Source organism: Limulus polyphemus, unplaced genomic scaffold (genome assembly GCF_000517525.1).
Source record: "Limulus polyphemus unplaced genomic scaffold, Limulus_polyphemus-2.1.2 Scaffold1737, whole genome shotgun sequence".
Lineage (NCBI taxonomy): Eukaryota > Metazoa > Arthropoda > Merostomata > Xiphosura > Limulidae > Limulus > Limulus polyphemus.
In genome coordinates, this window is record NW_013667347.1 from 197,321 (window position 1) to 220,750 (window position 23,430).

The 23,430-nt window shown below is 31.6% G+C and overlaps 1 protein-coding gene across 2 annotated transcripts; it reads left to right on the forward strand.

Moving 5' to 3' along the window:
- The first annotated feature begins 3,119 nt into the window (after positions 1-3,119).
- On the forward strand, positions 3,120-21,848 carry LOC106464766 (5-hydroxytryptamine receptor 1F-like). Of its 2 annotated transcripts, XM_022392566.1 has the most exons (3): positions 3,120-3,208; positions 10,488-10,586; positions 19,413-21,848. In XM_022392566.1, exon 3 carries the CDS (start codon positions 20,241-20,243, stop codon positions 21,543-21,545), a length of 1,305 nt encoding a protein of 434 aa, XP_022248274.1. In that variant the 5' UTR covers positions 3,120-3,208; positions 10,488-10,586; positions 19,413-20,240; the 3' UTR covers positions 21,546-21,848. The 2 variants fall into 2 exon arrangements, with proteins under 2 accessions (XP_022248274.1, XP_013780378.2); XM_013924924.2 differs by lacking the exon at positions 10,488-10,586.
- The last annotated feature ends 1,582 nt before the right edge of the window (positions 21,849-23,430 follow it).

Consider the following 23,430-nt stretch of genomic DNA (forward strand, 5'->3'; position numbering starts at 1 on the left):
TCTTCTGCATATATTATTTTCAAATCCTAAATGTTGAATAAACTATGGGAATATGTATGTATATATTCATGTTTCTCAAATCTTATCTTTTTATACAGTGACCTATGAAATTCAATCTTCCCTACATCTCAAACAAATCCTTACAAAAGATCAAACTGTGAACGAAAAACAAGTACAAGACAATAGAAATATATATATATATATGTTCCTTTGAATATTAACCATAGAAAACATCAACAATGGACTTTTATCCCATTCAAACCTTATGCCAGGATCAAGTACAGGTTAAAACTTATCAGTAAATATCAAACCTCCTCAAACTCAAACTTTATATGTAAATATATACTTATATTTTATTTATTTTTTACTATGAGTGTTATTCGAATTTATATTCATATTTCTATTTCCCTATATTAGTATCATTTTCTATATACTGCTTTATATTATAATATTCACTAATTCAGACAAAAGACACAGCCATACACTCGGTTTCTAGCGTTGTAAGTCCGCAGACATACCGCTGAGCCACTGGGGGCAGATTATGAATGAAAGAGGTTATAAGTAGAATACTGTGATTCAATAAGTTGACAAAGCTAACAATATTCTACGCGAATTTACCTTCAAACAATCGTCTAAAACAAATTTCTCTCGTGTTCCAGATATTGCAAAAAAATAACAACAAAAACTTCTAACTCGTTCAACTTAATGATCGACTGATATCTATTTTTACTAAAGTTCCTGTTATTTCCTTCAGAAAAAAAATAACACCTTTGAAACCACGCTTAGTTCATCCCTGCAATAACAAGCGTTGCCAAACTTTTAAGTTCATAAAAAATTTAATTAAAAAGAAATAAAGACAACCAAAGACAGTTTGAAATTACTAAACCATAACCTGCTGTACAATAAAACAACCGCTATTTTTTTAATCCAATGCCGAAAATGGACTTTCAAATGGACTTTCAGTATGTGGGTGAAACCATAACAACTGTATGGGAACGATTGGATAACTACAGATCTTCAATCAAAATGAACAATAAACATCCGGTCACTAAACACTGGATAGTGTTATTAGATACTGTAACACCGAATGGCATCAATCTCGATCCCGGGATTGTTTATCTTCGTGCGTCTCTAAAAACATTTCAAAAACAACTTTGTAATTAAACTTATTTATTTATTTATTTTTTACTATTAGTATTATTCTTGTTTATATTTCTCTACATTAGCATTATTTCCTATGTATTGCTTTACATTATCATTTTATCTAATTCCCATCTCCTTTGTTTTTATTTTATTTTTCTATCGTATGAAAACAGTTTTAACATCTTTTTAACTATTATCACTCTCATGTCTTTCATGTAATGTACATATTTCTTTTGTACAAACTAAACCTGACACCAGCGTTTCCAGTTATGATTGGCTAGTCTCCAAGGTTAACTCACCTGGAACGCCTTACCTACGTAACGTCAACATCTGTATCTTATATCTGTACATAGTATCTATATATTACATTGCACTCACTAATCCCCACCCTTCATTCTCGTGAAGCAGAATAGTCAGCGATTCGAATGCGCTCGAGTTTTGGTTCTTTTTTAAAAATTCATTACACCTTTTGTGTTTGATCCTGTTTGCTAACTCTCTTATCACAATTTAACAATATAAAGATAGAATTCCTTTAAACATCAAATCTACTTTCTGTAGATCATCTTGTCAAAGAACTCATGTACTCTTTCATGGGAGAGTTACACTGTATTATACTTTACATTAAGTATAGAGGACTACCTTGCAACTGTCACAGGAACAAAGATATTTCCCCATAATGGTGCTCATTTTCTGATTTGTCACCTACAAATGAAACGTTTATGATGAATGCAATTTTGACTTTATAAAACCAGATTCGTTCAACTCTTGGAGGAGAAAGATGTTATATGAGATAGCCAGAATCTGCTATAAAAGTATTGTCATTATCTCAGCATTTCAGTACCTGTTGCTCCTACATATTCAGTTTTTTACCTTCCAATATATTTCTTTTCACATTTTACTTTTACTGAAATAAAATTCAGTCTTACGTAACAATACAAGTATTTACGTATATACATATATTGTTGATTCTTACTTTCGAGAATCTTCTACAACTTTGGAGAAGAGGCGGGAGTTACGAAATATATATTTAACACTATAAACTATGCATGTTTTAGATATAAACTTAATCCAAACAACGTTGATATTAAAATAAATATACAATAACAAATTCGTTAAACCTTTCTGTCCCTTAAGAAGAGTCCCTAAATTTCCCAACGCAGTATAAACGAACTTAGGTTGAGGGTTTCATTGGCCATGGTAATTATTGGACATTATTTGTCTCAAACCACATTTGGGGCATCCATTTATTTTCTGTGTCTTTAGTACATTTCCCATAGCGGGTTTCGATATTAATAAGAGAGCTGAATTAGTCTCGGACGCTGTTGTATGCGGTAAATTAATATAATTTCAGGTTTAAAAAGCATTAGCTATAATATGTCTGCGTCTTATTTACCTGTGAAATGAATGGGTCTATTTACTGTATCATCACAAAATGTACTGCAGATTGTACTTTGTAAACAGACTGTACACGTGAACAAAGGACCATAAGCTAATTTTATTATTTTCAACATTTTCATAAACATTCAAGAAACATAAGAAAAAATTAAAGATTTTCCTTATCATACGTTTCTACTACGCAAGTTTTAGGTCGTGAGAATAAGAAATGATATCGAAGAGAAAGATACTTTATCTAAAATATTTGTAATCGGATTTGAGTAATCTTGTTACAGATCAGTAGCACAATAGATAAGTTTATATTTTATGTTATTGGAGCACCTATCAGTTAACGGGAGTAAGATTTTGAATTCTAGATCAATACTATTTCAGTTCAATTTTCAATGAAAGTTTGAGTACTATATTCTTGTACATCAGTGAAATTTTATGAGAGTGTTGCTTTTGACTTATACACAAATTACATCTATGCATGCGAGGGGGCTGGAAGCTAGAATGACGTCAATTCATGGCAGCACTTGTCTGATAACACTAGAAGGAATTGTTAGCACAGGATCGTATTGGACAAATCGTTTAGAGGAAAGCTGTATTCTGTTATACGGAGTACAAGCAGTCTCTCTGTGTTCTCTCAGTTCCACACTAGTCTCGACAACATGTACAGCTTCTACTGCAGGTAAGGTAGATCTACACTTCATATTTCTTATACTACTACTATAGACGACTAATTTTTAAATGAAAATTCCACTGGGCATAGGTTCAAATATAGTAACGAAGTAACAGTAGGACGTGCGAAACAGACAAGTTTGTAGCGTTAGTCTTTCTAAGTAGAGCAGTTTGTAAGCTTGGAGTTAGTTATTACAGCAAAAGAGATGGGTAACTATTAAAAGTACAAGCATCACAAAGAATGTTCGTGATCTTTCTGAATTATTTAGAAAAAGTGATTCCTTTCATTTACGTATATTTTGATTTTATTATTATAGGCTCCAAATTTTACTGACTTCGAACTTTTCTTATGTTTATATTCTTTCCTTTCAACGTTTTAACAAGACAACTCTTTCTCGCAATAGCTCCAACATAAACTATCCATTCACAAAGACTGCCAGTATAAATTTGACCATATTACAACAATGGCGATAATGACTGACAATGATTTCTAAAGTTACGTCTAAATACTGACAACATTTCTCATACCAAAGTTACGTACACACAACATTTACAAATGTAAAATTTTCTATAACAGCAGAGCAATACGTTTTGTCTCAACAGTTTAGATATTCGGACTTTCAGAACTATTTTATTTTCTGAAAATAAGGCTATAAACTGATAGTTATCAATTGACGAAGGTTATGTTAATAAGGCTACGTAATCACAATACATGCCAATGACATGTTCCACAATGTCACTGACATTAAAAAGATATCCAGCTCACAATGTTTTTTATCTCCGCAGTACATCTGATATAAAAGCTATTTCCTCAATGAATATCTTGCTTTGAAATGATTTCCTCACAACGTATCTAAAATCAAATGTGGTTTGTCAAATCTACCTTCTTATTAAAGTAATTTCCTGATAACACTTTTGATATCAATTTTTTTTTACAGTATTTATGACAACAGTTATTTTTTTACAAAATTTCTTGCTCCAACACTAATGCTATTTTCTTGCGAAAATTCAATCATCAAAGTTTTTCTTCACTAAACGTTTGACATGAAACCTATTTTGCCTCAACCTTTTAACATTAAAATCATTTCTTAAATCGCCCTTGACATCAGTGACTTAAAATATTTAGGACATCAAAATTATTTTTACAACCCTTCTAACATCAACGTATTCAACACTTTAAAGTTATGGTCGCTTTAAGCCAGCGAAATAATATATTGGAAAACAAATAGGTCTAATGATTGCTATAATAACAAGTTAAGTGCATATATTTTTTCCACATTCTTCTTAAGTTGGATAAATTAAGAGGAATGTTGAGGAAAACACATCTGCAGTTAACTTGCTCCTTATTACAAATTTTAATGTTGTGGTATGAAACACTTCTAACTTCGTACCATTTTTTCCTAACAATGCTTCTATAACGAAAACTGTTTCCTCACAACATTCTTGAAATCCAAAATTTCTGATAATATTCCTCACAGTAAATTGTTTTCCTCATAATTTACCCTGCTTTAAGACTATATTCTCATAACGTTGCTAACACCATACCTATATTTCCTACTAAATTTCAGTCTCTTAAACAAGTTACTCACCACACTTCAAAAATCAAAGATATATCCTTTTGACACCCAAACAAAATGTTCACATCATTGAATAAATAGACTTCTTTAAACATTTATTTAACAACAAGTAAACTACCTATAGAATGATAGGTTTCTTTTTTTTTGTGAGTGTAAAACACTTAAATTCACGAGTTCGAAAATTTTCACATCGTTTCTATCACCAAAGCTACTTGCTTCACCATTGCCGTGAAAACCATTCCTGTATATCGCACTTGACATTGAAGTTATTTCCTCAAAACGCCTCTGTATAAACAACAAAGCTGTTTTTATACAATCTTTGTTTCTAATAGTAATGCTATATTTTCATAATTCCAACGACATAAAGCTATTTTGTTACAGCATTTCTATAACATCAAAAATATTTTCTTTCAACACTGTGATGTAAATTTTCCTACACAAAACGTTTTTTCATAATGCGTCTAGCTATAAAGATATTTTCTCACAGCGTTTCTAACGTCACTCTATTTCCTTATAACCCTTAATGTCAAAATTATATCCTCACAAAAACCTATACTTTTGACATTGATCTCAGTTCCTTACAACACTTTTAACATCATAGTTATATCCTCACATAATCTCTGAAGTCATATACTTTTTTGACAACATTTCTAACATTTCCTGTAAATACTTCTGCCGTGTTAAAACTATTTTGTCACCAATGCTATTTTCATCTTATGTTTTAAAACTCAAAGTTATTTTGTACCAGAATTTCAACGTCAAGCTATATTTTACACATATTTTTTTTCTGGAATAAATTTAGAATTGTAAAGGTCACTTTTAATGACAACTTTACTATTTTGCTTGTCTTTTTCATTGTTTGGTTATTTTTTATACTGATAAAACATTAAAAAATAAACAATGAAAAACAAATCTACTTATTGACCTTGTTTATCGAAAACATGTCAAAATTATTTAATTTAAAAACTCAATAATAATTAATAATAAATTAAAAGAACAGATCAAGACAAGCGCAACACCAAAATGTCATTCAGAGTGAAAATAATATTAAGGCAAACTACGAGTTATTAGCATAAGGAAGAATTTTTTATGTTTCGTAAGAACATTGGTCTGTCTTCTGTCGAAACATGTGGTAGGTTCCACTATGAATAAAATTCTTCATTATGCTGATTTGCCTACCTATTATTATATTAGCATAATGTGCTTCCTTACTCAAGTATTCAGAGTGACGTTTATGACCCTAAAGTTATCCTAAAATGAAATTAAATTAATTTCACACATTATAAATTATGTAACAATGATAAAATAAAACGATATTTGTAACACCTCCTTTTATATCCCATTCACATTACTATGCCATTTTGCCCTATTTCCTAATAGACTGCAAAGCGTTTGACTTTAATATATCAACCTTTCATAAACTTGTAGTGCTTAGATAATTTTATGTATCATGATAAAACCTAGTTCGCAAAACTCATAAAGTTATAATTTGCATTATGATGAATTATAAAGAAATTCTAAAATGTTTAACTTTTTTCAATAGTACGTTTCTTTTTTTCAGAAATAATTCCATAAAAGTGTAATATATGCAAATAAAATGATAACCTACGTTTAATTTTTAAGGGTTTGAATGGCTACACGTGTTTACTTTTTATTATTAATCTTGTTTGCATATGTACATAACATTCTATACAACATTCACCATTTTGTTTATGCCGATCTCATTGAACCGAGATTGGTGTAAAAAAATCCATTTTTCTTTCTATGTATTTCAATGATATTCTATTTGAATAATAAATCTGATTCCGCCTTTTGGTCCTCTTTCATTTTTTGTAAAATATCACCCTATATGTTTTGAGCTACAAATTTAAACAAAGAGGAGAAATTTATCCATATCCTTTTATCGTTATAGATAATGGAAAGACCAAAGGGATGGGATTTGTAAAAAATGATAGGCTATCATTAAAATACTTTCAGTTAACAACAAATTACCTATGTATACTTTGAATTCATGGATGTATGTGTTCAAATCATTATCGATTTATTTCTGACGATGTAAATAGGCAGAATCATATGGAAACATATACTTCAGATGTGTGTTTTATTTTTAGTGAAGACTTTTGTTGTTATAAACATTGAAATATAATTGTTTAACTAAGCTTTGTCATTTATACTCCTATTGTCGACTTTCGTGTTTCGTTATAAAGTGCTGTATAAACAATAATATCTATTTCATCTGATCAATTCTTAATATTCTTTCAAACTAAACGTGAAGCATGCTGTATTTTGGAACCACTAGACAATCATTATAATTATTGTTCTTTGTATCAAAGTTTTAACAAACAATATTAAACAAATCTCGATAAATATAATGGACTCGCGGAGCGTTAACAACAATAATTTACAAATATTTATTTTTTATTTCATTAAAATAGAATGCTATTTTCTCAACAAATGTATAGCTATGAAAAATTAAGATCCAATTTTTATTTACTGAACTTATATGAAAGTAATAGAAAAAAAGAGAAAAATGAGTGATGATACTGGTCATACAACACAAGCAATATACACACGTAATATTTATTAAATTACAGTTCCAGCTTCGTAAATTTCTATTAAAACAATTAGGGATTTATAGAGTAATGCTAATAATGATATTACTACATGGATTAAATTAATTTTTATTGAATAGTTTTATATTTGCAATTTATAATATGTGGGTGAGGACCGAACTTAGTAGTAGCTAGATTGAAGGAAAACTTATCTGACAGTGCGAGTTAAACCAATATTAAATTTGTAGTCACTAAACATTTTAATGTATAGACTGAAAAATCTCATTATATACGACCTTACATTAGTAAAAAAGTGGATGATCAAAAAATGGTGAAACATATGGTCTAACCTATTTAACATTACGCTTTGTATAACTATTAACAAGTTTGCTCTCCACTTAAAATGCTGTAAAGCAAAATATTGAGTGGTAAAATGTATACTTTGCAGGAAGAGTCGTTATTTTATTTATATTAATAGTTCTTTCTAGTGATAAACTCCAGTTAGTGGTAAAAAAAATCCAGACAGTTCTAATAACTTTTGATCTGTATTTTATTGAATAAAGCAATAATAACAGTAATGGGTGACTCTTTTTCAATGATTGTAAGCCTCTATGTAAGAAACTGAAGGAGGTAACTCAACTCTAAGTATGTGAAAGAAAACTATATTAAGTAGTAGAAGAAAATAGCTATAATGAAAATCAATTTTCCAGTTACTGAAACACTGATATTTATCTTTGTTTCACTGTGTGTTGAGACTGCAAATTGTGATCCTGAAATAGAGGTTTATTTGTTTGTTATTAAGCACAAAGCTACACAATGAGCTATCTAATTTGCGCTCATCAAGTGTATCGCAACTCAGTTTTTAGCGGTGACATAAATATTATTGTGTCTTGTTCTCTGTGTTAAAAGATAGTGAACCAGAAGAAAAATTGTAAGTGCTCAGGGGATACTTTGACAAATATTAAACGTTATGTAAAAATTAACTTACATGATGTGAATAATTTGGTAGTCACATAGCCTATTACGTGGGGAGAGTGTATGTGAAATATATTAACTAAATTATAATGAAATATAAAAAATCTCTAAATTACGTATAAGTTCTAGTACTACATTTATAGATTGAAGAAACACGAAGAAGACTGTATAGATATAGCAAAGCAAATGATAAACATATGTGAGATTACGATCTTGATAAAGAATCTGTTTATTTAGCTTATCTAGGTTCTAGTACCCTGTATGGATGGGCAATACGTCAATATTCATTCGATAGAGGATATAAATGGAATGATACAAATATTGATGTACCTGATGATTTTGTAAGTTTATATTTCAGAAGTAAAGCTGGACTATCTAAAAGAACTACATTACTATCATTCACGTATACGGCTAGCTCAGGAGAACAGAATATCGACCAAAGAAATAAAATTAATGACAATATTATAAAAGCTAGGTACTTCACCTTAGAAATGTTAAACGATATTTATTATTTGGAATGAAACCGAAGAAAATTCACAGTGTTACAGTTAAAATATTCTGATTTCCTTAAGAAATGTGTACACTGATTTCTCGCGGTAGACACAGCATATAGCCCAATGAGGCTTTGCTCTAAAATACACAAGAAAAATATATTGATCTAAATTTACAAACGAGAACTTAAGCCACTAATGATTAAGAAAAAATATTTTTTTAAGTTGTTAAATCATGCTGTATTTCTATAGGCTATGAAAAATATTAGAAAAATAGTTGATATCAAATTGTGTTGTGATACAAACAAAGTTAATAAATAAATCAAACTTCAAGGAGACAGAAACTTTATCCACTATACATAGGAATAAAACAAAAATAACATCAATAAACTAATTTACATTGGTTTGAGCATTCTAGATCGTTCGATAATATTATATGGTTTCTACCATGGGTTCGTGAAACCAAACTACAGTGGTGACTTACAATTATTATATCAAGATACTGTCTTTTATATTTATAAAATAAAAACAGATGACCTGTATAAGGATATAAAAAAATGTGTTTGATACGTCAGACTATCCAAAAGATAATTCTTATGGTGATGCGTTTATTAAAAAAAACGTTTTAGGTAAAATTCTCTCATATTTTAGAAAATATTTTCCTTTCAAGTGGAACAGAAACCCCATATCCTAAAGTAGGAAGGTTAAACTATAGACCTGGAGACCAGTGCAACTAAAATGAAGAAAAATTTTGATGATTCCAATTTTCGATATTTTTAAACAATTTTGAGCTAGTTTGGATGATTTTTGAGCATTTCTTAATTATTTTTTTGACGATTTTGGTCTATTTTTGGTGTTTTTTTAACATTTTGCACTTTTTTAATTCGTTGAAAGAAACCACATTATATATATATATTACTACTCTTACTATTTGTTTTATATCATAAGGTGCTGAAAACAACGTACAATAAAACACAGATGTATATGATGTTATATCATATAAGTTTGTTTCAGATTCTCCGACAAAGCTACAAGGCCATCCCTAATTTTGAACTAATAAACTAGAGGGAAGGCAGTTAAGTCAACAGCACCGACTGACAACTCTCAGGCTACTTTTTTGTGATTAAATAGTGGGATTTCACCTTCACCAAAGGCCCCAATCTGTAAATCACGTTTTTGCGGTAACGAATCGCAAACTATAAATTCTAGCTACCAGACTACATTATGCCAATTTCGTATTAAATGACTCCGACGAGAAACTCAGAAAATCTTCTATCCTCTATTAACTTTTTTATTTTGAGCAGACGTTTCCTTTTTGATGTTATTGTTCGAGGATAGCATTTTCTGTTAAGAATTATTTCAGTCATGTTTGTTTTCTTCTACGTTGTGCCTGAGCTTTATTTGAAATATATACAATCATCCCTGTATGTAGGTGATTGCTTGAATTATGATTGAGATATAAATGATACCTCTAGTTTCAATCAAAATATTGTAATAACTTTAGTAATGGAATGGCCCAGTTTATCAATGTATTATTCCAAATGTTATGTATTACAATTTAGCTAAGTTGTTTGTTTGTTATTTGATTTTCTCAGTTTCTGTATAAGCTCATACAACATACAGACGTAATAACATTCATATCATGCAGGACCACTATTGTAGTGAGTGTTTCATCGACCACTATTTCTTTCCAGGTATCGTTTCACAATATTTATTCATACTTGTGATCACTGTCCCAAGGGTATAACATGATGGAGAAGAATCTACTTGTACCTATCAGAAGTCATGATGTGGTAAATTTTGTATAGATTTCCAACACCATTGAGTGAAATGCAGCCTGAACTTGTATTGTTTCTCCAGTATGCTTTACTGTACATGTACATTAACCGTGACATTGACCAAACCATCACTGACTGTTGTCAAGCAATTTCAATTTGGATTCAACTCTAAAGAGCACCCTCCGCATGCTTTTCTCAGCCCATTGTTTAAAGTATAATGCCTATTTCATTCTTTCGGTTTGGTTATATCTTATAAGTAGGGTTTTTGTAGCAGCTACACATATACTGAGACCACTTAGTACTAATGTGTATCTTACTGATCTTGAGGTAACATTCACACTTGTACTTACAACTATCAAGAGATACGGTAGTGTGTCGTGCGGCCAAAACAACCTGCTGCAGGACACAATGTGTGTTATTAACAGGAGTGATAGTTTAGCAATTTTCCACGTTCTGTATCTCGCACTGTGGTTATACAAAGTATCACATATTTTCGAATTATGTGCTCTACTGGACTCGTACTTCACATACCAAATTTCAAGGCAATCCATTAAGAAATACTTGAGATATAACATCTATTTTGATGGAGTTTCTTCCTTTTTTTTTCTTTCTTCGCACCAAAAACACGGAAACTTTATTTGAAAGAAAAACATATCTAACTTTTATGGATATTTTTCAAATTCGTAACACTGACAGATCTTTTCAACCTACAATTAAGAGTCTCATTTGGTGTGAATATGAACTACATGTGTAAAGTTATTCAACAAAAACCGCTCAAATTTGACGAAAATGTTTGCGCACGCCTACGCAAAAAAAATCAAGTGAACTACCGGTCTAACATTTTTACTACAGCTTCAACTAAGAATAAAATTGGACCGACTTTAGATTTTTTGTCATTCGGATTAAAGACGGCTGATTTAGAGCAGCAAATCTATAAGGTGAAAGGACATGCACTGTCGTGCAGATACATAAGTATTGGTTAGGCCAAGCACGCTAGATTAAGTTTCTAGCTCAAGTTTTTAAAAGAATCATACGGGTGGACAGTTATTATTGATTATTGATTGCCAACATTTCAGAACAAATTTACTAACTTTTATGGAAACATCCTAATTAAAGAGCGTTTAGCGTCACGTAATATTAGCTTAAGCAATTAGCATAAATAATAATGCTTGATACGGCTGTAACGATTGCATGGGGTGGTGACAGGAAACTTTTAATATAAATTCCATGGCGTAACTATAAAGGAAGCAATTAACACTGTTCTGGAGAGGAAAATTACCACCATATATTTTAAAGGATCTGGTTGGTTCTGTAAAGTAAATGTTTTTTCCGAATAATAGGGTTGCGATCCTAAAGCTAATGTTGGTAACTATCGAGTGTCACTTTCTTACTTGATGTGGTTTGTTGGTGTGTATTGACAGAAAATAATGATATCTAATTAAAAACACCTTAGGTGTGAAAAAAAGGTGTAGCCAAAAAAAGGATTGAATTAGTTAGGTAGGCCGTGCATTTTGTTTTACACATCGTCGTGGCCCAAGTTGAACAACAAGCGCGGCTTGGCTAAGTAATAAAGGAATATTTGCTGCAAAATTCTTATCAATGCTATAAGTGTAGCTACAAGTTTGGTCGCCAATTTTGATTTCATTCCTTTAAGTCTCACACATAGTCCTTTTATAGCCGCACCTTTCTTTTTCACGCCTATGGTGTTTTTGATTAGATATTATTAGCAAGATCTCTAATGAAAAAATATAAGAAAAAACATACTTTTTTTAAACGAAACTATGAGTTAACAGGAAATAGCCGTTGAAATTCTACTAGAAACCAAAGGAATCTTACTTTCAATATTACACTATCCACACCATATTACAGTAAATGTGGCACAATAACCAGAGAACAAAAGCGATTCAAGCAACGATAAGTAAAGAAGAGTTTGTTTGGATTATTCTTTGCGGTGCTCACCACAAGTACCAAAACACGGTTTTTAGTAAAGAAGAGGGAATCCAATAAAGTTCCGTTGTCCATCAGTATTCACTTTATAAATTACAAGTGAAACTGTACTTAATAGAATATTTTTTGCGGGAAAAAATAAAATGATAGCTTGTACTTAAGGTTGAACTGTCAACAGAAGTTATACATTTCAAAATAACAGATGTTAAAATATCTAAGTGAACAATTCATTGACAATGTTTCAGTCCTGTACAATCTTATACCCAAAAAAGCCATGCTCACTGTTAAAGGCTAAACCTTGCACCCTCCCAACCAATCTACTATATCTCAACACAATGAGTTTCACACCAACACGATTATTTTTTATTTTTGAATTACTATAGCTTTAAGCAGTAATCAGGACTAATGTTCTTTAGTTAAGCTCTTACCAAAACACGAATCATCCCTACAGCTTTTCGAGAAATTTACCCTTAAACTAGATGATTTTTATTGACACTTGTATTTCACGTTTGTCTACAACGAAGGTTTGATGGAAACAAGATATAAGCTATTTTTGTATTTAGTCCTCAGAATTCGCCTCTTGTCGAATAGATTGTGAAGTGAAACGGCTTTTGTTCCAAGACTAACAGAGGCTTAGCGAATGACTTGAAATATTTTGCCACCTACTTTATTCGTTTAATAAAGAATTACATATTTGCCTGATATACAGTTCCATTTTCTGAGTTATATTTAGAATGAAATGGGATTCTTTGCGTATAATGTATGAGGACTGAAGCCTTACAAACAATATAAATAAGTTTGATTATTCTCTCAGCCGAAAATATCGATAATAGCAGTGCATTCTAATTATTAGAAATTTTTACTTTATGACATTGCATACTCTTTATTTCACCAGTATATTAAATTAGTTATATTATTTACTTACATATTTTTAGTTTTATCTATTTAGGTAGTTTACCTTAAACAGAAGTTATTAATAGTTACATACAATATATCTAACATATTCTCGTTACTTCTGGACATGTTCTACCTTATAAACTCTCTAGAGATCAACAATAGCGTACATTACAGAATGTTAATCACACCATAAGTGAAGTAGAAGAAACACTCTCATTGACAAATGTAAGGAAATGGTTACGAAAAAGAGGTTTTCGGCCCAAAAAGTTGATTGTAATGAAGGTGGGCATATTTCTTGGTAATGTTATCAAGGTAATAAAAAAGGATTTCTAGTTGTCCAGGCTCACGAGCCAAACGTTCACTAGTTTCCGGAATAAGTATAACTTGAAATAAATGGCTATTTTCGTGAGAACAGTAGCTAAAGAAACTGGAGGTACAACAATCCAATTCGAACAAATTTCTGTTAAGTCGTGAAAGTTAATGTCCACATAGTGGAAAGTATGTAGAATATTTGTCGAAGAAGCTTGTTACAATGGAAATTATAGTTTCGAGCAATACTGTAGATATTAGACTGAGTGCAACTGACTATAGAAGATGTAGTTCCAACGGCAGTATGAAACCTAGAACATCATTCTTATAAAGCATGATTACTTTTCGATGATATAGGCAACTGACTCTTAAAGTTATCTATTGTATGTTGTTGTTGTTGTTTTATTAAGTTCGTGGGACAGAACCCAATCAGTCTTATATGCAGATGAAAAATTATTACACATTATATACTTTGCCTGTTTTTTTAGGTTTATTGAATAAAGCCTAATTAGACTTATAAACACGGATGAAGATAAAAAAGTTAAAACAGCACTTGTGCAATATATATATATATACAATTAATAGGAGTACAACGCTAAAATAAGTACACGATAAGTATTTATTGTATACGGATGAAGATGTTTCAGATATTCTTTTGAATTTAGTTTCGGTTTAAATTTAAGTACTTTGAGTTTATTTTACATCTAGTTCTTGTTTATTGACAGCTCTGTTAAGAATTAGGAAACGCTCTGTTCGGATAGGTAAATCACATTCTTCATACACCTGACAGTAGACGCGCTATTTGTTTCTCAGACATTTTTATGCATGCTCCAAATAACGTATTTTTAATTGTCGGGTGTTGTTTCTGACATAGCGACTTCAACAAATCGGACAACTAAATAAATGGAGAAGAAGAATGAATTTTGTATATTTTCTATAGTACTTTCTCATTGCTTCACGTTTCTTGGAACTTTTCTCCCATAACAAAATAATGATACCACAGGAAATTTATGAATGTTCTGTGAACACTTGTGAGCACGTACAAAAATAAGTTAATAATTGGAGTTGTTTGGAACATTTACCATCAATTTAATTGAGATAGTAAGAGATCATATAGTTCTAATCTTAAGGTAGCCTTGAATGTGTTTGTTATATATGTTTCATACTACACATAACAGTTGCTTTCATTTTACCCACTAAACAATAAATGATATGTAATAAATGATAAATGAAATAAATAATAAATAGTGATGTTATAAACATCACTAAGCTATTACTGTTACTACTGTTATGAAATTTAAACGTTATTTTTCTAAAGAAGATTTTACACTACTCACACCTAAGTTTTATCAAGGGCTGTATTACAGGTTTGGTTAGAATATATAATAATAAAACATTTTGAAAAAGTTAAAGATCATGTAGGGTTGGCAATGCCAAAATGTACAGAAAGAAGTTAAGGATGAAAACACAGAACTATACAAAATCCTTACATAAGAATTTTTCTACAGCTAAATGTTGAATTATTTTCATTTACATGAATTCAGATTTTAATAAAAGCATTGAAACTGAATAACGCTATATATAATGGCTACTTATGAATGGCTACTTTTGTCCGGTCTGCCCCTATGATTTTTATGAGTAATCTTTATTTACAGTATTCACATAAGAAGGCTCAAAACCAATCTTTTGTAGATAAATTTTGATCATTCTTTTTTCTCCAAACGAAAAGATATAGCTATTGTCAGTTGCACTTGATGGTCTAACCATCAGAAAATGTTGTTTTACCAACTAAAGTCCTTGATATGACCTACTGGGTAGCACGTGATCACCAGACCAGCCACTTCTGAAAGGTTTATCAGATGATCCATCAGCATGAGCTTTGGTGTAAGTGTGTGATTTCGTTTTCAGTGATCTGCAGTGCAAGGGTTCGGAGGATCTTACATGAGTCAGACTCCTTACATTTTGTGACTACCTTCAGGTTTACTATGATAAAGAAATTATTTTTCTAGAGATATTTGGTAAAAAATTGTTCTCATATTATCCCAAGTTTATCTGATTTTACTTCTAGCTTCTCCTTGACGATCGCATCAATTTGGCAATATGATTTTGTTTTTCTGAAAGTCGTGGGAACTATCAAGTATTCTTGTTATTCATGTAGTGATTTTAGGTCTTCGTCTGCTTCAGTAATAACATCATTCATGCATGTTACATCTCGACAGATGATTTTGACTGCTCTAATTTGAAATTAGTATAGGTTTTCAGTGACAATTCCTAGATGTATACCCCAATTAGTGAGGAAAACCACATGACTGGTCTTATAATTAGCACTTCTTCAGTTTAGCACAGAATACTAGTAAATGACATTAGTTGATAACATTTGCTGGTAGTTGCGTCTTTATCTTTCTTACACACATGTTAGGGTGAGTTAAGTTTAACTGTCTGTAATATGTTCATTGTAATATAGATTTGGATCTAACGTAACACCAACTTACTTGGGATTGACGACTGCCTCTATTAATGTTACTCTGATGTTGATGTTTGGGAGGTTTCCTGTTCCATATGTCAGCAGTTAAGAAACAGGAATTAGTCTTTTATGAATTTAGCTGAAGTTTCATATCCAATGTCCAGTCAATAATGGCATCTAAGGACGGATTTATACTACTTTTAAAGCACTTAAAGTTATTACATGTGCACCAGATTGCCATATCACCAGCACAACAACCAACAGGAGTATCTCCTGTTATATTCTTATGGACTCCTAGAGTGTAAAGTAGAAATAGCGGAGGCTAAAGTCAGAACCCTGGAGAACACTAGTGTGTAGTTTCTCTATTTTGGAGTAGCTACTGTTTACTGACAGTTATATTTTTCTCTGTCTAAAGAAATTTATCTAAACGGAGTTCTACTCCAGATTCCTTGTTCACAGAGTTTGAGTAGCAAGTGGTTTCTCCATATTTAATCAAATGCCGAATGTACACCTTGGAAAATAGCAAATATTTTCTGAGGAATTTTCTCCCTGAAATTCAGCTATAATTGATTGACATAAGTAGAAAAGTTGGTATTCTAGTGAGTGTTTGAGTCATATGCTGTGAAACAGAAGTTTGATTTTTTATGTATTATTAAGCCACCATAAGATATGTGCATACATCATTTTTCCATGGTTTAGCACAGAGTACTAGTGAATGACATTAGTTGATAACCTTTTCTGGTAGTTGCATCTTTACCTTTCTTAAATACAGGTTGAGGTGAGTTAAGTATTAGGTGATAATCCTAAGGGTTGCAGTGACAAGCGCTAACCACTCATGTGGAGACTGGCTGCCTCGCAGGAGGTAAAAGAATATTCCTTTACTCATGTTATAAGTAGCTTTCTGGCTGTGTAATGTCTAGTTGATTTTTCATATTTTGCTTTTCACACCTACAGTACACGATTATTTGCTTTCCGGCAGTGTCATTTCCCTTAAGTATCGATGAGAATCTTTCATGGTTGCTTTTTTCACCTTATTAGTACAGAGGAGGTCGATATCCTGCCAATGGAAGTATGCTGGAATTTATAAAAGTGCTCCTGAACGCTTGCTAGTGTCATTGTTTAGTATTACCCCTGCTTGGCAATGCCCATACATCTAGCTGATGGTCTTACAACGCAGTTGCTTTGCTTTCTGCCATTCATCTGGTGTTAACCATTTTTCATTGTATATAATACTGTCTGTTAATCAGTCACAAATAATCATCCTCCTCGCAGCCAGCAAATAATACATATTATTTAACAAATCTTTAAACTTCCTGACCAGTAAGGCTTTGGATCAAACAAAGTAGCTTTTTTTTTTCTAGCTACTTCACATTAAATAAATGTAGCTAGTAAGCTAGGGTGAGATATATGATACCATAGTGATATGATCTGTAAACATTTATTCAATGAGTCGCTTCCATGATTATATTTATATCGAGGTTTCTAGTTTTTATTAGTTTGTTCAACATCCTATGCACACACACACTTGAGCATTTAGGTCATAGAGGGTAGGAATCAGTCAGCAGAATCCGTTGCCTGAAGCAGCAAATAGCAGGATTGACCGCCACTCTCATAACGAACCCGCTGCTGAAAGTACGAAGAGTGATTCATAGCACCACATCTTAGTCTCGTCCCATATCTAGAAAAGAACCCTGGAAAATGGTTTATAAAACATTTTTGAATAGAATACAGTATACAACGATATTTATAGAGTTTGAATCTGCTGATTCTGAAAATATTTTATTCAAAGCTCAAGTTTGCCTTTTTGAGACAAAAACTAGTAAAAAAGATATAACCAAGAAAATAGCAGTTACAGAGTCAGTACTATGTACATTAAGATCCTAACCATTTTGCTTCTGAAAGTCACATATCAGATTTTTATAATACAGGGTGCCCACTTTAGCATAATCGTCTACAATATTGAAACTATATTAAGTTGTTGTTATTGTCCTTGAACTATATTAGACCATGAATCTTCAGAATAAACTTTACTGCACACATAGCTTTAATGATGAAGATGAGTTCGAATGGTTTTCATTTTTAAAGTTCAGCTTTCTTTCTTTTTCTATACTAAGACACATAACCACTTTGAGAAAAATATTTAGCTTTAGTCAAACGCTGAACCATTTATGTGGCTCTGGAAACTGGTTAAAAAAATTACTGGAGCCCTAATGAAAAAAATCAAAAATAACTATTAAGATGAATCACTTTAACAGATTTAAAAGGAACCATATTCTATTAAAGTGAACTAAATAAGATATTAACGTAAGCATAATTTAATGTTAAACATATGTTTTAAAGTACTATTGTTCTTTTGAGCAAAGTATACTTTTACTACATTATGTTTTGTTTACTTTACCATACATAACGTACTTCAGATATAACCATAAGCATTAAAACATATTGGCATTCGTCCCAATGCTTTGCTTTATCGTTATTTACCTATAAAACAACCATATACATACCCTTTGAATGGAGACAAGATATTTTAAGAATTACTCATTACAAAGGGTTTAAATAAAACGTACTAGATGAAAAATATGATTACTCAAACTATATATATATATATCTGAAATTTATTGATAATATAAGCTTTGGTAAATTATTTTCGACTTTAAAGGAACAATTTATTCATCGAAATCGATGTTAACTTTATTTACATATGTTTTACGAAATCTGTATAAAGTCTTTCGCAAATGAAATACAATAACTTTTAAAAATGTGTGCAAGGAAAAGTCAACTTAAACAAACCACAGGTCGAACTAAGCTTTACCAATTATTTTCCTGTCCATTAAGATGCCGAAAACATGTTCTTATAGAAATGAAATAATGTGCACTAATTTTTATGGTTTTAATTATTATTATATTTAAGATACTTTAAATAAATCTCGACTGTAATTAGTCTATTAAATGTGATATATGGGTGTGCGGTGTTTATTCAAATATAATTTTTTTTTGTTTTTTAACAAACCAACATTAAAGATAATAGTTTTGAAATAAAGGTGTCAAGTTAAAAATGATATGAGAGGATGTTCTATGTTTTTTAAAACATATCTTTAGCTGAACTTCGTTTCTGAAAGGGTAAAATTTCCACTGAACATATTGAAAATAATTACATTCAATTTATTTAAATACTTGCGACTCAAGTGTTAAAGTTTTAGAGATCTTGTGTTTATGTTTTTCAGATCCAAGTTGGAAAATCAGTATACAGTGACCTCGAAGACAGCAAATGCATAAGATCTGTAACCCGGGATTTATTCGACGTATTTTAAATGAAAATGTGGTGAAGTTAGAATTATATTTTTCCCAAAACGATAATCTTATATCCATCAGTTAGTAGAACATTTTGTATTCAATAGCCAATATCGGATTTTATATGAAAAACTCGAGGAACATGGACATAATAGTAACACAACAACTACTGCCGTGGAATATACCACAACACGTAATTAATTTTCATTTTTGCGGAATGCTGAACGAAATACGTAGAAAATATTTAGCAAATCAATAATATTCATGTTACTAGAAGGTAGAAAATAACAATCTTGATTGAAATAACAATGGTCATTTGTCCTTACTGATAAATTGATGACTATAAATATTTTATTTGCACGTGTTCTTTAAAGACAGAGCTCGTAAGTTTTCTTTTGTGTTGAAACTAGATTACTTTCGTAGTGAGGAATGAACCTCTGCATATACCCTGCCTTATGTGAATTTCACATATATATTTTAAACTGAGGACTTACAGAAGTTGAACTCACTTATTAGCTACTCGAACGTGAGTGAACGGGAGTAGTTCGAGTACGTCTGCCAGTCGTGTTTCTTGACGCGATTATGATAAAGTTAAATATGTAAGAACATGACCAATAGAGAGAAAGATTTGAAGTTACTTCTTAATTGCTGTGAATATTTTTAATTACACCGCCTGAGCTTTTGATTGTCATAAAAATAATGTCAACATTTTCTGTCACGGCTTAGAAGAGTGTACAACCAGAAGAGTCGTAACTCCTCCAATGGAGCTGACGTTTAGTAACACCGTCGTCATTGTTGTTTTGTCTGTGGTAATCCTCCTTACTTTGGTAGGGAATATGCTAGTAATTGCTGCCGTTGCGACGACACGAAGGATGCGAACAGTTACTAATTACTTTGTGGTGTCCTTAGCTGTGTCTGACTTACTAGTGGGGTTTCTAGTGATGCCTTTTGGTGTAATGCAGGAAGTGGCTCATCGTTGGCAACTAGGAAGAATCGCCTGCGAGTTCTGGATATCTTTAGATGTCTTATTATGTACAGCGTCTATCTTAAATTTGTGCTGTATCAGCTTGGATCGCTACTTTGCTATCACTTCTCCCATGAGTTACGTTGTAAAACGGAACTCAAAGTTGGCAGTCGTTATGATCGCAGGTGTGTGGGTTTTGTCAGCCCTTATTACCTGCCCGCCCATCTTTGGCTGGCACGAATCCGATAGGGAAAATTCTTCAGGGTGTGGGTATAACACAAACGTTGGATACGTAGTATACTCGGCTTTAGGGTCCTTCTTTATACCAGCTTTTGTTATGTTGTATGTTTACTACAGGATTTTTGCAGCAGCTAGGAAACGAGAGTCGGTTCTTACGAGTGGTGTCAGCATAAAAAAAAAAATAGACGACGGTCAACAGGGTAATTCTTCCTGTCACAGCAGTGTTGGGGACCACACGAGCTCCAGTCTGGAAAGATCCAGATCGCACAGAAATACGGATCCCGCTGTGCGGATTGACATTAGTCCAGTTTCCATAGATCAAGAAGCAGGATTGGGAAAAACGAATGACAAGGGCTCCGACAAAATTCAAAATTTAACCTTAGCCCCTTCAATTTCTCGTATTCCTTCTGTGCGAGCTACATTGATATTGGAAAAAAGCTGTGATAGCGATAGAGGATTAATCAGAACATATTCGTCCAATGAATCTCGGGAAACGTCTTTCAGTAGCACTGCCTTCTGCCGTGGTTTAAAAATTCAAAAAGATACGTGGACACGTAGACAAGGTTACGAAAAAGCTGCTTTTCAGAGAGAAAGGAGAGTGGCGAAGTCCTTATCTGTAGTGGTTGGAGGTTTTGTTTTATGCTGGCTTCCCTTTTTCATTTTATACATCATCAGACCTTTCTGTACGTATGAAATTCCTCAAGAGTTATCATCGTGTCTTGTGTGGTTGGGCTGGGTCAACTCTGCTATTAACCCCTTTATTTATGCTTTGAACAGTACGGACTATAAAAAGGCTTTTGCAAGACTGACCATCGACAAACTTCGGCGACCAACAAGGACAAATATTAAGAACTTTATATAAATAATTTTGCTTTCAATGTTATCAGAAGTTGACGTCATGTCTAGTTTATATATAACAGTGTTTGAATTTCAACTAAAATTAAGTGTTGTTGTAATGTACATTCTGCATGTTGTGAATAAAGAAAGAAGTCCGTACTCTATTTCACGTTTCAACTTAAATTACAATTGAAGGGTTAAAGAAAAGTATAAATCACACTTTAAAATGAAATGTCTACTTCAGAAATGGAGCTGAAAGCTTCATCAAACTTTCCACATCAACAGAAATTATGTAATTAGCTATTTTCTATTTCTATTTTTTCATCGATAATTGATATATGTTTGAAAATTATATTTACTCAATTAACCATTGTTTATTGAATTTATGAGATACGACATAGTTAGAATTTGTAATGTTTATTAAAACAATAAATAAGCATTATGTTATGGAGGACGAAAACATTTGGAAGTCATCCATGATAATTCTTACTACCTGTATAAAAGGTAATAACCCTATTACTAAATGAATAATTAGCTTCAAAATAGACTGCACGAAAATTATTTCATTCTTGTTATGATTACCATACCAAAATTTGAAGTTATCTTCAAATTTCATGACCATATTGACAAATATGAAATGACTGGAACTCTATTCCAGTAGTGAAATAGGCCAACGAAATACGGTAAAGAACAATTTCTTTCATAGAAAGAGTTGATTATATATATCGTGGAGTAATATACTGCTAAAAACATTTACAAATCTTTCAAGGAGTAGCTTTTATGCCTGCTATAAAAGGTATTGCAAACTTAATCTTACCTAACTTTAATAAAGAGTTACTAACACTGAAAATTTTAGAAATCCTTAATTTTTTTTCGTTTGTAATGATTTTAACCGACCATTGTAGTTTTAAGTATTACTATTGTATAGTAAGAAAGAAATAAGCAGGTACATTTGAAGCTGTTTTATTTTTTCTTTGTTTTCTTTATTATTTCTGTTACGTATTGGAATTTCAAATGGTCTGAAATTGAGTTAACTGATAATTTAAATTTAGTAGTTAAATTGTATTTTGAATTTAATATTTAAATAAATGCTGATATATGGTCAGTTTGTTATATTTGCCAACAAGATTGATACATACAGTAACAATACTGGCGTTAACACAAGCGTTTACGTACACACATATTGTTGACTCTTACTCTCGAGAATCTTCTACAACTTTGGAGAATAGGCGGGAGTTTCGCAATACATATTTGACAGTATAAACCATGTATGTTTCTAAATATAAACTTAATCCAGACAAACGTTGATATGGAAATAAATATATAATAACAAATTCTTTACAACTCCCTTCTTAGAGAATTAAAAATTGGCGTTAGACAATTTTTAACTAAGATATTATATATATATACACTCACATTAGCAACGATACATTCAATATAATACATTATTCAAAGGACTATACCACTTCAATAATCATTACAGTATACAACACAATCAATACAAAAGACCCTTATGATCATAAAATTACACAGCACGTGCAAGTGCGTCAGAACAAGTGTTATCAACTCCCTTGGACATGGATTACTCCCAAATCATACTCTTCTAGTGAGAAACTTAAATTTAATTCTCTCTTTTTCTTTCTTCTTCTTCTTTCCTTCTTTTTGTCCTTTTCTTTCTCTCTTTCTTCCTCTCTATTTCTGTAAGTCTTTTTCTTTCTCTCTTTCTGTCTGTCTTTTTCTTTCTCTCTCTTTCTGTCTCTTTCTTTCTCTCTTTCTGTCTGTCTTTTTCTTTCTCTCTTTCTGCCTTTTTCTTTCTTTCTCTTCTTTTTCTTTTTTTTTGATTAGATCTCCCATAGTGGGTAACAATACTAAGACCAATACATTCAATATAATACATTATTCAAAGGATT